Below are 18242 nucleotides of genomic sequence, written 5' to 3' on the forward strand. Positions count from 1 at the left end.
ACTTTGATATGTTTCGTATGTTGGATTATAAAAGGTACACCTACCCTACAAATAAGCAAAATGTGACTTAATCAAATAGTACATCTTCTGGTGGAAAACTCGATTAAATTGAACACTATACGTTTTTGACAAACTTTATACAAATAAAAGCAGACTGCCATTTATTAAGAAAACATGTTTTTAATTAAGTACCATATGAAGTTTCTATAAGTGTATAGATATGGACTCACTTCATTTTCATTAGAAGAACGTTTCATATTCTCATAAATTTTGAGGTCTTAAAATTACACATGAATAGAGATTATCAATTTGATAATCAAAATACGCAAAAAATAAACCTTTTCCTAAAACAATCTAACATTTCCGATTTCATTTTCATTTTTGCGATTTGTGTTAGAATAATGGGATAAAAATTTGGTTTCCAAAACTAGTGCATTTTTTTCGGAAATTATTAGGAATGAAAAGTTTGTTTTCAATAAAAAAAAAACCATTAGAATATATACGTAGTGGTATCAAACGGAAATTGTTATCCAAACGTGGGGAAACGAAGGGGAACGTGAACAAAGATGACACGCAATGTACATGTACATGTAGTTCCCCTGTTATTGGAGCGATAACACAACATTGTAATAAAATATTATAATCAAACCCTAAAGAAAGTTCCGATATATTGTTATTGTCCCGATTAGTACGTCCGCCTGTCACACTATATTCTTCCTCAAACTCCTTTTACACTCCTCTTACACTGTTCATTCTAATTCAAATCATTATTGGGGTTCTGTAGATGTGCATTACGGTTTCGGACTTTTCCATTTTATCATCGTGACCAATTACGGACCAAAACAATATTTTTCTACAACAAGAGGCCCATAAATATCTTTAATAATATCAAAGATGTATTGATCACTTAAATAGGGGTAGGAAAAAACCTCATGGCACTTGTCCAACCTATTAAGCAGTACAAAATAATATATGGTTTAGGTGAGGGGGTCTGAAACGTTTTCAAGATATCTGAGTTCTGAAAATATTTGGTTGTAATTACCAGGACAAACTTGCCCAACCTATCATATAAAGTGTCTTGGCATAACAGCAAGAATATATCTAGATTAGGGTAGGGGTTTCAACCATTTTCAATATATTTGACCAATAATGAAGTGGATTGATTGATTGGTGCTATGTTACTTAACGTCCCTCTCGAGAATTTTTCACTCATGTGGAGACATCACTATTGCCGTTGAAGGGATGCGAAATTTAGGCCTACTTTCAGCGCTTGCGACTTTTGAGCAGGGAGTGTTCTTCATCGTGCCGCACTTGTGGGGCCTGAATTTTTGCGGTCTCATCCGAAGGATCGCCCCCCCCCCCCCATTGAGTCGTCTCCTACGACAAGCAAGAGGTACTGGTGAGATATTCTAACCCGGATCCCCACGGGCGTATAATGAAATGGAAGTGGGGGATACCCCATTAGCACTTGTCAATATAACACTTAAAAGGTCTTATCACATGTTTGCAGAATTTTGAAATTCTATATGAAAACATCTAGATATATTAAGTAATGAAACGGATGTTTTAAATTCCAGTTAAAGCATATTTTGCGAGTTGAATTTTCAGATTTATTTCTGTCATATTGATGTTACATACTCCTCCTACGCACTTGATCCCACCTCTGATGTATCCATGGGCCATGATTTCCCATCTTTCTATTTTGTATTGTTTGTAGGAGTTATATGGTATTGATTACTGTACGTTATGTTTGTCTTACATTCATCCATTTGGAATTTTTCTGTCCTTTTCCCTAATGTTTATTACATGATGCTTCATATGCCCTCAAAAGCCCAGAATAGATTGAATGACTATTACATTATTTCCCACACTAAATAAGTTCCAGACAACCCTGATCCAACCCCTGGTATATCCTGGGGTCGGTGTTTGCCCAACTCTTAATTTTGTATTCCTTATAGGAGTTTTGAGATTGATCAATTTTCGTTATATTTTCCAGCGACTTGCAGCAATGTCCACACACACAATTCCGGGACTGTTAATATGTTGTTTGTTGACACGTAATCGAGCCCGAAAAGAATGGCTTGTATATAAAGTTCTTTACATCCATGATATGTGAGAGACTACAGGATATTTTACTATCACACAAGATGTTGGCGTTGACCTTTATTACGCGTCCGTTAAAGTTGGTTTCTGATCCTTCAGTGATATGTTGACAGGTCCATTCTTTCATATTCAGCCATAGTTTGTAGAGTTTCAGAAGGATGAGTTATTCATAAAATCCAGTACTCTCTCAACATTTTTGAATCCTGATTGGCTGGTAGCATCAACTCAGCTAAACTCGAATTGTTTTAAAATTTTCTCTTCAGATTTGTACACGCATAACTATGCAGTTGATTTCTACCAGTGCAATATGAACAATACTGTGATTTTTTTTCATGGAACAACGTCAAAGAGATTTGGTGAGCATTTTACACAATATATGCCGAATGTTAAAAGACACTTTAGATTCTTCCATTAAAAAGCCCTGCAAGATTTGTCTGGACAATGGAGAAAAATTTGTTGACATCCCAACTGATACAAGAAATGCGTGTAGAAAACACAGCTACATGAGTCATGACCAATGTTCGCTATCTTCACCTTTCATGTATCTTGGGTAAATCACAGGCAATAGTATCGCTTACTATTCCAACCCAATAGATATCATTGGGGTATATATGAGTTGATTATGACAGTACTTTCAGCTATGTCTGTTCATGATGTGAGAAGGGTTTTATTTTAGATTTGTGTTAAACTTTATGATTATTTATATCTAGTAATGACAAAATAAAAAGAACAAATTCATTGGGCACTAGTATTTTATTTTCAAGGTAGTTGTAAACGCATTTTCTAAATTTACATTATTTTTCTGTCATTCTATGATTACGGTCATTTTATGGATATTTCTAATCAATTAAAAAAAAATTCACATGAAATACAACAAACAACTCCAGTAATGATTCAATAAAGATCAATTTAGTTATCAAAAAATTCTAAAGAGACAACACGCACATGTTATGATTGCCGCGGGAAACGTCAATCAATAAATTGTTGGTGGCGTTAAATTTTCTCGCAGTGACGTAACGTATTTTAAACAAGATTGTCACAGCCAGAGGGTTAACTGCAATATTTTACATGATATTTGACGAGAAACATGTTTAAACTATAATTTTTATTACAATCATTGTAATTTATTAATCAGAAATACATATTTAATTAAGGCAATGTTTTGATGTAAAACTTATACAGTACCCATTTTGATGCACCAGATGCGCATTTCGACAAATAATGTCTCTTCAGTGGTGCTCTATCGAAACTTTTGAAATCCGAAATAACAGTAAACTTGTAGTCCTCAAGAGCTATTTTAGGGAAAAAACAGAGTGCCAAAAAAAAAGTGAAGTCAAATTCGTCCAAGGATAAGAGCTTGCATGAGGGAGATAATCCTTTATTTTGAAATGAATTTCTAAAATTTATCACCGATTAAATATACATCCGTATTTTCAAGCTAGTAACGAAGTACTTAGCTTTTGGGTTGTAGAGACCCTCGGGGACTAACAGTCCACCAGCAGAGGTCTCGACCCAGGGGTCATAATGTAAAACGTATACGGTACCAATTTACAATGTACATCAAAACAGAAACCATGAAGGTGCTCTCGTGTTATTTTTTGACAAATTTACATTCTGACAAACTGACATTTGACCCATTCTTATGCCATATTTACAACAGATTTTGGAATATCGCCTTCTGCTATTTAAAAAATATTGGCTAGCCATGGCACCCACACTTGGCAGACAAAGCAGCTAGATTAAAAACTAGTTTTTACTGGGCCATGAAGAACACAAATGAAAATTCAGATACATTGCGTTTTTGGACAGTATATCTCTGTATTACCAGAATAATCATCAAAATTGTCATGCTACTTCTGCATTTCAACATAATGCATATGTTACTTCTCGATATGTAATCACTGATGATAATGCAGCAATAATTCTCTCAAAGTTAATTAGGTCTATTTGCATATATAATCAAAGTACTGAAGGTACTGAAACGAGGTGACGTTTGGCAATGAATGGCATGGACTCTAATGCAAGATCGAATTAAATGAAGGATATAATATGTTGGATGGTATTATTTGTAATCCAGAAGCATATGTTATACCTTCAATTTGAGGTAATGAAATGTGTTAACTGTTGAAACATTCTAAAACTGAGTAACAATCATAATTAAGCTATATGTGAGGAAGAGACCCATAGGCCACAATGCACATCTGACCTCCCAAGGATGTGTTTAGTAGGAAGATTTTTAAAAATGTGGTCCCATCCAACCCCTTGGAGTCGTAACTAAGACAAACTTGAATCTAGACTAACTAAGGATGCTTCCATATCAATATTTTTAATGATGCCTTTGTTGTTCTTGAGAAGATCTTTTTTAAAAATCCTATATATTTCATTGTAAAGTATTGATCCCCAATTGTTGGCATACCCTACCCCTGGGGGTTATTACTTGAACATACTTGAATCAACACTATGAAACGAAGGTTTCACATAAGTTACAGTGTTTTTTACTCTGTGGTGGTTGTTGTTGAGGTTTGTAAAAAAAAATGTGACAAAATTTTCACTAATTCTTGGGTATTTCCGCTTAAAAGAGTTCATATGAACAAAATTGATTGTATTTCCCCTGCATAAACTGGTAAAGCAGACACATGAAGCAACTGATTTTGAATACAAACATTTTTGGGCAAGTCCTCTGGGTTAAGATGTTCATGTGGACAGGCCTGTCTTGCATGCTTGTATAAAACATCACCTTTTTGAGAACAAAATGAATATCATTCGCATCCCAATCTCCAAACAATTTTTGGTTAACTGCATTAAATGCAATGCACACAAGTGAATTTGCTACACATTGTTTACCTCTGCTATATTCTGAGAAAGTTTCTGACCCTTGATGAAAGTTGGCAGACACGCATTTCAAAATTATGGGATCTTTTCTTACATTGTGACTTTTTCTTTTTTTTTTTTGGACAGATTTTGTGCTCTCCCTTTGATGACTATCAAAATCATGATTTTTTTTTTGCTACCCTTCATATCTGATGACGACAACAACTGTCAACGCTTGAAATAACTCATTCAATTCTTGAGTCAAAGTTAAACCAGTCCAAGAAAATTTCCACTCTTGAAATATCAACTCTTGAAAACAAGTGTCAACTCTTGAGATAATTCATTCAACTCTTGAGATAAATCATATTTCGTGACAAAGAAATGTAAACTTGATTTCCAATATATTACTTCCAATGGAGTTCTTTTCTTGAATAACAAATATATTCACAAAAACATGTTCATTTATATTTCTTAATCAATGTTTACAGTTATCTGACTTGACCATGAAAGAGCGCGGGAAATGGCGCTCGGCCCTTTCGATCGAAGATTACATGTTTACACCCAGATTTAGTATTAAAATCTCAAAAAATGCGTCCAAAAGAAATATTTTGGTAAAATTGTACGAAATTAACACATTGGGTTTCAGATAATTACCTTGAGTTAATGCGTTGGCAAGAATATATCAGTTCTCTCAGGCAAGACGTTTTCTCCTTGTTGATAAACAGGATAGCGTGGCGCGTATGGATACAGAGAAATAGTGTAGAGTTTAATATTAAAATTCTAATTACACACAATTTCTGCTTGATAAATACAACAGATCACATACAAGGAAGACTTCTTCAATCTGACATAAAACAGAATTTATATATAACAGTTTAATAAAAATGGAACATAATATCAATGTGAACTATTTTTTGATAGGCGATAAATCGGCTAATTAACATAATTTTCAGACATAAGAGGAGACAGCTGTTTACCCAGAATTCCCAGAGAAAAATAGACCATGTTTTCCCCGTCTATATGTGAAAATGTGAATGAATACAGAAGCAATGCAAATCGTTTCCTACAGTCCAATTCTGTTTTTCTAAGATCGTGGAATAAAATGTTGGCAAACGACAAATAATTTTGATCTTGTTTACAAACCTAAACACTAATTCGCGATTCCTTTTGATGTGTGGACTTTGTTTCATATCGAAGGGATAAAAATTGCGATTTCATAAATTATTATTTAACTCGCTTATCATAGAGGGTAAACATATGGATCCTATATCAATCTCAAAGTGAATTGTGACAGCTTTTACGTTGCATTAGCATATGTGACAACAAATTTATTATATTAAAAATCAAAGTGATTTCGCAAATGGTAGTGATTAAAACAGGGCGCCATTGAAGCTGGGGTCTGACATACGAGGCTGACTTACGTCACCTCGAAAAATCCAACAAAGTATATTTTGTGTCGTGACATACACATATCATATTTGAAAGCTTTCACAAGGGTATTCTAGCTTATAACCAGTTTACCGGTCGATAGGGGATGCTTACTTCTCCTATGCACCTGATCCCATCTCAGGTGTATCCAGGGGTCCGTGTTTGACCAACTATCTATTTTGTATTGCTTATAGGTGTTAAGAGACTGATCACTGTTCATTATCTTCACCTTTCATGGATAAAACAGTTAATTTCCAGATAAAAAGGTATAACCTTAGAGTTGGACCAGCAATACTGGACTGGAATGAAATATTGATAGACCGGTATCCTCTGTTACAAGACCACCGCAAACGGGATATGATACTCCTGTGAAAATGCTTAGATAGGGTGTTTTTCTGAAACCATATTTTTAGACATTTGCTTCAAGTAGTATCAACCATCATCAGGCTGTGCAATACTTTCTTTGCATAATATGAATAAAAGTTCTTAGCTTAAAACTGTGACAGGAGGTAGATAGATAAACAAAAATTTCTGTATGTCAAATATTTCCCCAAATTCAACAAAGTTCAACAATCTGTGAATATTCAAAATTTAAATAAAAATAAAAAAATAAAAATCCATGCTCTATGTACATCAAGTTCTTTACAAATACCCTAGTTTTAAAACTGGGAAGAGTTATATGGAAAAACCATGTCCTTCATCTAATATAATATATCCTCAAAATGGACTAAGTTCAACAACCTGTAAGTTTCCTAAAATTTGAAGAAAAGCAAAATTCTCGCCACATGCACATCTTCCATCCAATACAAATACTCGGTAAAATAAAAAGGTCCTCAGTTGAAAATTGTCGAAGGAAAAACAGAAAAACCATTTACTCTCTATGTAATAATTCCTCAAAATTGACTAAATTCAATAACATGTAATTTTCTTTTTAAAAAAATTGAAGAAAATCAAACTCTTTGCCATATACACACCTTCAATACCCATATAAACAGGATATAGGATGTAGGGCTCACGGCGGGTGTGACCGGTCAACAGTGGATGCTTACTCCTCCTTGGCACCTGGTCCCATCTCTGGTGTGTCCAGGGGTCCGTGTTTGCCCAACTATCTATTTTGTATTGCTTGTAGGAGTTATGAAATTGATCACTGTTCGTTATCTTCACCTTTCATAACAAAGGAGTACAATTCTTGCCCATATGAATTGCAATAAACTGTTGGAAGACCTGATCACGAAAGACTACGACGATATTGCCAATGAGGTACTCCAGCATATTTTCAATGTTAACCTCAGCGTGCTTGTGGGTAGAATCAGTTATGTTTAACAAAATATTTTTCTACGCGAGAAATTAGGAGGATTTAAGTTTTATTCTGATTGGTATGATTATCACTTTTGGAATTTCGTGGACATAAAATCATCCTTATCGAAATTCACTCTTTTACATTTACATCTTCTCAACGAATGAGAAATGCGAAATATACACACAAGTGCCGGTATTTATGTGCATATCCAAATCTGTATATATTGTATACAATGTGTGTGTACGTGTGTATGTGTTTGTGTGTATGTATGTATGTGTTTAAATCTTATTCTATATATTGTTATGTGTTTGTGTGTTTAAATCTCATTGCATACAATATAATGATCTTCTATACATGAAGATTGAAGTGTGGTTTATATCCCCCAATTGTAGACTCTATAATTTTTTTTAAAGTTTTTGATATAATTCATTTGCTATTACATCTTTATACATTGATATAATGTAATGGCCAATGTTATTTCGTAAGGAATATATTGGATACCAAGACGTGACTTTACAGATATGATGAAATAATTTTATAATATAAAAATACAACAAGCTTTGAATTGACACAAAAATGCTCAACTTGATAGGGTTCATTAATAAATGTATAATATGTTTGCACCGTTGGGATCAGTATTGAACGATTAAATACTCAGTTGTAGCATCCTGCGCAGTTGTGCTCAAAAGCTCAGGAGTTAATTTTCTTAAGTGATTTGCCTCTAAATATATTCCTCCTTATTCATTGTTGTGTACACCTTCATTTCCTTTCTTTATTGACAGCACAAACGAACAATTGCTATTCAGACGCAGGTGTTCTAATAATGCGTTGTCATCTGATTTCCAATCCTGCTTTCTACAACCGCATTGGAAGCATTGTGTACAGACTTCAAAGCCTAAAACAAAACGAAAGCAGTTTCTACACAAAATAGCATATCTCCTTAAACAATTTACATTTAAAGTTTAAAAGATATACATACGTTTCTTTAATCTAAACTTTTGCTTTAACAAATAATTTAATTCTTTGATTACGAATTCAAGCAAGATATCCTGGTCAATTATTCCCTGGAAAGAATTATTAATGCTTCACCATGGTATACACTATGGCATGATTTGCAACACACTATGCTTTTTCTTCATAAACCACCTTGCGGCGTATAAAGCGTCATGTGTTACACACATTTCTATATTGTATACTATTGTTAATTACATCATGCTTTATCTAAACAAGATACCTTCATAAAAAAATCCTGCGTTGGCTAGTTCTTCAGTTTTATCTGTAAGTGGGAATTCGGATTCGGAAAATGACAGCAGCCTTATACTGAAGGTTAGGTAAATCGGATATTCAGGTTCGTGTAACGATGTGAAGGATTTGCTGATATCATGTGCTGGGATGACTGGCGTTTCTGAATTTGAAATGTCCATGATGACATATAACTGAAATTCAAAACTGAACAACATCTGTTTGTATGTGCCATATATATATCTCTCTCGGAAGCATGGACTTTTTTTTTATTGTTTTGCAAAACCAGACATTTTTACATTTTCTAATCTTCGTAATTGGTGTTGTTCGTGCAGATTACTCGATCCCTACTCAGATTTACTCAAAAGAAGCGTCCATAAACTTTAAACTTTATAATATTGCAATCACTCATACACGCATATTTTGGGTAATACCTACTTCTATTTGGTGAAAAGTAGCCTTTGTGTATAGCATCTTCAGGGATCCCGGTCTTCGTATGATCAGCTGCGGAGAAAACATTAGAATGCTTTGCTATTTGGTAAGTGCGTTTACAATATGGCACCATTAACATTTTTCAATTCACGATTCAAAGTTAAAGTAGAGAGGTGAAAGCAGTAAACATTTTCAACGTCCAACTTGCTCTTAATTTGATTTGGTTGGTTGGTTGTATATAGTTTAACGTTCCTCTCGAGAATCTTTCATTCATATGGAGACGTCACCATTGCCGGTAAAAGGCTGCAAAATTTAGGCCTATACTCGACGCTTACGGCCTTTGAGCAGGGGGTGATATTTATTTCGCCACACCTGCTGTGACACGGGGCCTCGTTTTTTCCGGTCTCATACGAAGGACCGCCTCATTTAGTGCCCTCTTACAACAAAGGGGTAGTAAGGACCTATTCCAACTCAGATTCCCACGGAATGAATTCGATTTGATTTAACCTTAGTTAATATAAAGAATTGTGGCAATTTCAAGCAATGCATATTTAATACGAATTAATTTGCTTTTCTCAGACTTCTTTTGTGTGTAACTAGTTTCAATTAGTTTAGTGACAATATGGCCTAAAATTCCAGATATACATGTATGTGACTGACAAATATTTCAATACATTTGTTTACCCATATCAAAATGTACCATTAACCCTTTAACTACCAGAAATGTTTGAGATTTTTATCAAAGCTGACCAAATAAGTTCGACTTGAAATTAAAGCATTTTCTAGTTACATATGTGACTGACCTATCTCTCATTACATTACATTTGTTTTCCAATATTAAAAGTTACCATTAAGCAATTGGTAAAGATATTCCATATTGATGTTTACTAAGGGACAAACATTTCATCTTACCATAATTGTGCAGTAAACACTTTTACAAGTTCAATATTTCATTATTTAAGGTAATGTCTATGATTTGCTCGTTTGATTGTGTTACGTCCCGTCGATAATTTTTCACTCAAAATACTTATGCTTGACGACCAGGGCCGTAGCGGTGAGAATTCTTTACCATGCCAACGCTTGTCGCGGGACAAGATCTCCGTTTTAAGTTCATATCCGAAAGACCTGTGCTTCTAACTTCTAAATGCCGAGCATTTGGTGAAGGAGCAATCATTGCATTGTTAAAGTCTTAGGGTTGACACGGCCATGGAACGCGCGGGGCTCGAATACACGACTTCCTGATCACGAAGTGAATATTCTACCAATACTGACGTATTGTAATTGATACCATTAATGGCAATGAATCTTTGATTTACTGTAAAAACCAATTATAATGATCTGATACTTGTTTTTAATGTTTTGAACAAACGTAAGGTTAGGACGAGAAACAAAATTCTTACTATTTTCTGTGTGATTTAAAAGTCTTTTGCCTTCTTCTGTCTTTTCATAACAACCTATATTTCAAATAAAAAGAGATTCTTTGAATCTATTAAAACCATAAAAACAACGTAGGAGTAGTCATTCTGAGAAATATTTTGTTCAAAACATCTTACACACTCGTAGTTTTGTCTGTATTGCTTGGTGAAATGAATTCAAATGTTATAAACCCATTTTCATGCAGAGCTAGGATATCGCAGATATTTATTGAAAATATTGCTTCTCTCTAGTTTAATTCGTGATCTTTAAAAACACTTTTCCTTAAACAGTCAAACAAAACTGCATTTTTCATTCGTATTCTTGCCATTTTAATTTTGAATCTTACATTCAGGCAACGGGAATCAAAAACATCTACTATTTCCAACTTGCCTTGAATGTTAGGAGATTCCACCATTTTGTTAGTATCTTTTCTAGGGTTCCAATGGGTTCTTTTATAAATCCTTATTATCGATACCACAAAAACTATAGCTGATATAAATGCAAGTATCACTGCCACCCATCTTACATTCACATCAGGATCAGCATCAGGACATCCCACGTTACACTTCGACGATTCACTGAAATGTTAGACTTTTGAGTAGTAAACTAATATTACGTTTTCATCGGTCATTGTTACAGTATCCTATGCATGCAAACAATTACAGTTGATTATGTAAAAAAAAACAAAAAAAAACCTCTATCCTATTTGTTTTCAGGCCAACGATCCGAAGATTTTCTGATTATTATTTTTTACATTTACAGTTTTGCTCAGGCGTCACCAGGTCACTTTTAACCAAGCATTTTTGGGTTACATAGATCGAATTTGTTGAAGTGAAGGGAGAAGCCAAATAGTTAAGATATAGCAAAAATGGGGTGGTGTATTAATGAATTTTCTCAAATCCCAAGAATTAAGAAGAAAAAAAAGTTATAAGATATATTGCTATATATATATATATTGCTATATATTGTTCTGCCTATGGTCAATTTTTAAATCGAGGTAAGCTACTAACAAACGAGTTGATGGTACAGGGGTTTCAACAGTCTCGATTGAAGTCAGCATTTCGCAAATTCTGTCGTCGTTATAATGATCTAGATCGTCAATACAACCTATCAATGGGTCAAATGCTGTCTGACGTGTTTCATACCGATTGTTAGGCCGTTCTTGGCACATTGATTTTGACTATGGATAACTCCGTTTACCTGATCAGGATATAGGGCTCACGGCGGGTGTGACCGGTCGACAGGGGATGTTTACCCCTCCTAGGCACCTGATCCCACCTCTGGTGTGTACATGGGTCCGTGTTTGCCCAACTATCTATTTTGTATTGCATAAAGGAGTTATGAAATTGGTCACTGTTCGTTATCGTCACCTTTCATCTTCATATGAAGTAGGATCTATGCAAACACTTCTACCTGGGAAATAAAAATCCCTTACTGTGTCTTTCAATTCGACATTTAGATATATCGACAACGTTTTATCTATAAACAATAACAATTTTCATTCATATGTTAATTCCATATATCCCAATGAAATCGAAATAAAAACCACCACAGAGTCGTCCACTTCTGCTTCATACTTTGATATTTTATTGAAAATGGATATTAACGACAAACTAGAAATTCAACTTTATGACAAACCGGATGATTTCAGCTTCTTTATCAGCAACTTCCCATACTTATTTAGCAATATTCCATTATCACCTGCATATGGTGTTTATATCTCTCAACTGATTTGATATGCAAGAGCTTGGTCTGCGTATGATCAGTTTTTAAATCGAGGCAAGCTACTGACAAACAAGTTGATGGTACATAGGGGTTTCAACAGTTTCGTTTAAAGTCAGTAATTCGCAAATTATATGGTGACTATAACGATCTAGTTTGCCAATACAACCAAATACTGTTTGACGTGTTGCCTCCGATTGTTAGGCCGTAATGGCCTATTGATTTTGACTATGGATAACTCCGTTTACCTGATCAATATATAGGGTTCACAGGCAGGGGATGCTTACCACTCCTAGGCACCTGCTCCCACCTCTGATGTGTCCAGGGGTCCGTATTTGCCCAACTCTCTATTTTGTATTGTTTATAGGAGTTATGAGATTGATGATGGTTATCTTCACCTTTCATTACTTATAAACCACCGATTCAAGTTAATTCATACCATGACACAGTGTGGTTAAGGTGTCCCGAGTAAAGTCAACTCAAAAATCAGAAAATGTGCCTTAGTGGACTTCACACTATATGACGTGGCATAGGCGGACCCAGGAATTTGTGAAAGAGGGGTCGGGGGTCTAGCACTTCCCAATTACGTGATTTTCACAACCCCTCCAGCCTTACCCCATTTACACCCTTTGTTAGTGTGTATACCACCTTAGGAATATATTGAGGGAGTTTTTCATACATCAAAGTGCTTGCTTATTTACTAATTGTTTTCCAAAGTTCTAGTTATTCTAAAAAGTCATAAGGGGGGATCTGATTTAAAGGTTACTCCCAATAGTCAGGGGGTCAGGGGGCCGAATACGCGCCCAGAAGCTTTAAGGATAAATGGTGCAAAATAATGCATTCTGAGCATTTCTTGGCACTTCTTTATCACTTCCAACTTGCGGTATGTCATAAAGGTTGGAAATATGACATTGGCTACCGTGGAGATATAAGACACTTTTCTGCACAATGTGTTTTTCAGAATAAAAGGGGTGCAGATTGTCCAACTGATATGCAAGCATCACTCTGTATCGTATTGTAAGATTTTTTCAAGCTATAAAGTCCTAGGGCCAGAGTGGGGCCACAATGTACTCAAAGTTTAACATTGGATATATATTTTGAATTAAATCGTTTAAATAGATATACATCTTCCTTGCTGTAAGAGGCGACTAAATGGGGCGGTCCTGCGAATGAGACCGCAAAAACCAAGACCCCATGGTACAGCAGCTATGGGACGATAAAGATCCTCCCCTGCTGAAAGACCGCAAACGCCAAGCATAGGCTTAAATTTTGTAGGTCTGCATTGGCAATGGTGGCGTTTCCATATCAGTGCAAAATTCTGGAGAGGAACGTTAAATAATAAGTCAATCAATCATCAAGTTTGAATTGATATGCAAACAACCCCATTAAGCCTAGAATGACATTTGGTTTGATGTTTCAGTGAACGATTTGATGTACAATACAATTCGTAAACATGGGATAAGCGATTTCTATATAATCAGCATACTTATTAGACAGCACTGTGTCATTTGAGTTAACATTTCCGGTGATGTTCTTTCTTTTAGGCGATTGGTCTTTTTCATGGCTGTAGCATTCCCTATCTGAAAATGAATTTTCTGTAATTAATATGCAGTCGAACATTCTAACGAATCTTTTCCACATGCATAGAATTAATATGATATGTAACTTACTCTATAAATTATGTTCCTATGCTTGTGTGGTACATATGTGGGGAATTTATGCAGCATATAATGAGATTAACCCTCCTCTTTCCACCCCAAGCAAAGATCATTTCATCTTCCCCAGCTTTTAGTGTTTTGATACAACCGGATGTCTTTTCACAGCCTTTTTAGAGTTACCATAGCCGATAGACTGAGTAGAAATATGAAGATAACGAACAGTGATCAATAGCATAACTCCTATAAGGAATATAAAGTAAAAGTTGTGCAAACACGAAGCCTTGCACATATTAGATGTGTGATCAGGTGCCTAGGAGGAGTACGTATCCCGTGTCTACCACTCACACGCACGGAGAACCATCTTCCCAATCATTTAAACGGAGGAACTCATGGGTAAAATCAGTGTGTAAAGAATGACCTAACAGCCAAAATGAAACACGTCATTCAACATTTGACCCAATGACAGGTGGTATTCGCAAACTATATCGTTATAACGACCACGGAATTTTCGAATTGCTGACTTCTTTCGAGACTGTTAAACTCCTGTACCATCAAGTTATTTGTTAGTATCCTTACTCGATTTGAAGACTGGTCATACGCAGAATAAGCTCTTGCGCATAAAATCAGTTGAGGGACATAAATACCAAATGGAGCTGATAATGGAATGTTGGTATATAAATATGGGGAGCTAAATTCATCCCATTTGTCAGAACGTTGAGTTGCTAGTTTGCCGTTAACATAAATATATGCCAGTAAAATATCTTAGTACGAAGGAGATGTGACAGACTCAGTGGTGTCTTTTGTTTCGATTTCACTGAATGAAATCAATAAATGAATGAAAATGATTGTTGCTAATAGATGAAACGTCTTCAATATATTTAAATGTCGAGATGAAGGCCATTTTTTATTCTCACGCAGACATTTTAGGTTACCTGAGTAAATCCAGTAACTCAGGTGAGCTATTGCAATCGGTTGTCGTCCGAAGTCCGTCGTGCGTTAACAATGATCATTTTTAACTTCGTCTTGATAACTACGAGTCCAATTCTTTTCAAATTTGGTATGAAGTATCTTTGGAACAAGGGAGACATAAATTGTAAATTTCAGGTCTCCAGCACCCCTGGGGCCTTAAAGGCAGGGCAAAAACTGCCCAAAATTGATCAATTTTCAAAAATCTACTTCTTTAGAACCGCGCACGTGTAAGAAAAACTAAATGCATGGTGATGGAGAGCAGAAAGGCATCTACCAAAATTGTAAATTTCATGATCCCCGGGGTAGGGGTTCTGACCCCAAGGTGGGGCCAAACTTGTTATATAGTGTTTATGTGTAAAACACTTAAATAACATCTTCTTTAGTGCTGTTGATACTATATTGAAACTAAATAGATATTTAGAAAGAGCAGGTAGTCCTTTACCAAAATTGTAAATTTGTTGATCCCATGGGGTAGGGGTTTTGGTATCAGGATGGGGCCAAAATGGTCAGTTATTAAATGTGTGAACAATAGACATTTTTAACTTCTTGATAACTATAATTCCAATTATTTTTACATTTGGTATGAAGCATCTTTGGAGCAAGGGGGACATAAATTGTAAATTTCAGGAATCCTGCACCCCTGGAGCCTTAGGGGCGGGGCAAAAACTGCCCAAAATTGACCAATTTTCAAAATTCTTCTTCTCAAGAACCGTACACGTGTAAGAAAAACTAAATGCATGGTGATGGGGAGCAGCAAGTCTTCTACCAAAATTGTTAATTTCATGATCCCAGGATAGGGGTTGTGACCCCAGGGCGGGGCCCAAATTGGTAATAGTGTTTATGTGTAAAACACTTAAATAACATCTTCTTTAGTGCTGTTGATACTATATTGAAACTATATAGATAGTTAGAAAGAGCAGGTAGTCTTTTACCAAAATTGTAAATTTGATGATCCCCGGGGTAGGTGTTTTGGTATCAGGGTGGGGCCAAATTGGTCAGTTATTAAATGTTTGAAGAATAGACATTTTTAACTTCGTCTTGATAATCATCATTCCAATTATTTTCATATTTGGTATGAAACATCTTTGAAACAATGGGGACATAAATTGTAAATTTCAGGACTCCTGCACCCCGGGGTCTTAGGGGCGGGGCAAAAACTGCCCAAATTGACCAATTTTCAAAAATCTTCTCCGAACCGCGCACGTGTAAGAAAAACTAAATGCATGGTGAATTTCATGATCCCCGGGGTAGGGTTTCTGACCCCAGGGCGGGGTCAAACTTGGTAATAGTGTTTATGTGTAAAACACTTAGATAATATCTTCTTTAGTGCTGTTGATACTATATTGAAACTAAATAGATTTTTAGAAAGAGCAGGTAATCCTTTACCAAAATTGTAAATTTGATGATCCCCGGGGTAGGGGTTTTTGGTATCAAGGTGGGGCCAAATTGGTCAGTTATTAAATGTGTGAACAATAGACATTTTTAACTTCTTCTTGATAACTGTCATTCCAATTATTTTTATATTTGGTATGAAGCATAAATTGTAAATTTCAGGATTCCTGCACCCCTGGGGCATTAGGGGCGGGGCAAAAACTGACCAAAATTGACCAATTTTCAAAAATCTTCTTCTCAAGAACCGTACACGTGTAAAAATAAATAAATGCATGGTGATGGAGAGCAGGGAGGGCTCTACCAAAAGTGTAAATTTCATCATCCCCGGGGTAGGGGTTCTGACCCCAGGGCGGGACCAAACTTGGTATATAGTGTTTATGTGTAAAACACTTAAATAAAATGTTCGTTAGTACTGTTGATACTAAATTGAAAGTAAATGGATAGAGCAGGTAGTCTTTTAACAAAATTGTAAATTTGATGATCCCCGGAGTAAGGGTTCTGACCCCATGGTGGTGCAACACTTTGTATATAGTATTTATGTGTAAGTTTGCTGATACTGTATAAAATCTAAATGCATACTTAGGAATAGCAGAATAGGATGTACAAAAATGGTGAATTTTATTCAAAACCCAGGGTTATGACTTAAGGATGAGTCCAAATTAGTCATATGTTTTGATGTTTAATGTTAATACACCTGTTATTTAAAGCCTTTCATCAGTGTATGCACTTTTGAAGGCAGTGAAGTTTTAAGAACACGTCTTGTTTTATACTGTTGCTGAACATTAGAATTTAGCTTAGATATTCAGAACAGGAATTTTTTTTCTACATTTCATAGCCAATGGAAGTAGTGATACTTTTTCACTAGTATTCAGGTGACCGATAAGGCCTGTGGGCCTCTTGTTGTGTAAAACTGTATGATAAGAATATAAAAAGAGGTCAACATCCATCAACCATCGATAAATAAAATCCTAAAACTATCTCGGTAGTCGAACAGACTAAATGAGATTATCTATAATAAATTATCACTACTTCTGTAATTCAACAAACATCTTATTGCAACAATATGAACAAAATCAAAAATTAATGTAACGTGACATACATTTGTAAGCCTCTGTCGATGGATATCTAAAAGGACATGATGAACATTTTCCTTTGTTGTGCTCCTGAACCATTTTCCCTCCATAGTTAAACTCTGCACACGTAGAACCTATGTAAATAAGAACATCATGATTTAGTTATCAATTATCTCATTGCAAGGATAATGTCTTTTGAGATACATTTAAAATCATGTTGAGAGTTCATGACAATTCATCATGTGAAAGAGGAAAAAATGTGTGCATTTATGTCAATGTTAGAAAATGCGGACAATTACACAAATATTTAAGTCGATGACACATAAACCAGCTTTAGGAAAAAGAATTAATTAAGAAAATACTAGCTAAAATTGCCAAACAGTAATAATTGTTTTCTTATCAACATACCATCGTATTACGATAAGTAATATATATAGGTTTTAAAATTGTCGCCAGCCAAATGTTCAAATTATGCACAAGTAGACCTAATCTCCATCTACATGTGTTTTTGAAGATAAATATTTACATCGGTCAATATGATGCCGTTGATGTGGGTGAACTGTGATATTCATCGTGTAATGCACTTGTACTTGATTGACACCCTGTGACCTAGACAATATTCTAGATGCTATATTTCAGAACGATGGTGTGTCAGTTCAATAGAAATATTACTCAACATTTGTTGTGCTGTAGTCC

The 18242-nt window shown here is 35.3% G+C and overlaps 1 protein-coding gene across 1 annotated transcript in view; it reads right to left on the minus strand.

Annotated features, from left to right (window-relative positions):
- Positions 1 to 5375: 5375 nt before the first annotated feature.
- LOC130052800 (uncharacterized) overlaps positions 5376 to 18242 on the minus strand; it is a 33571-nt gene continuing 20704 nt past the window's right edge. Inside the window, exons 4-10 of the mRNA XM_056158825.1 lie at positions 17573 to 17680; positions 13941 to 14034; positions 11123 to 11310; positions 10717 to 10770; positions 9323 to 9388; positions 8877 to 9047; positions 5376 to 8537 (exon numbers count right to left, since the gene is read on the minus strand). Of these exons, the coding sequence (XP_056014800.1) occupies positions 8380 to 8537; positions 8877 to 9047; positions 9323 to 9388; positions 10717 to 10770; positions 11123 to 11310; positions 13941 to 14034; positions 17573 to 17680 (839 nt within the window). The 3' untranslated portion in view covers positions 5376 to 8379. The remainder of the gene's footprint in view (positions 8538 to 8876; positions 9048 to 9322; positions 9389 to 10716; positions 10771 to 11122; positions 11311 to 13940; positions 14035 to 17572; positions 17681 to 18242) is intronic.

This window comes from Ostrea edulis, chromosome 3 (assembly GCF_947568905.1).
Source record: "Ostrea edulis chromosome 3, xbOstEdul1.1, whole genome shotgun sequence".
Taxonomy (NCBI): domain Eukaryota; kingdom Metazoa; phylum Mollusca; class Bivalvia; order Ostreida; family Ostreidae; genus Ostrea; species Ostrea edulis.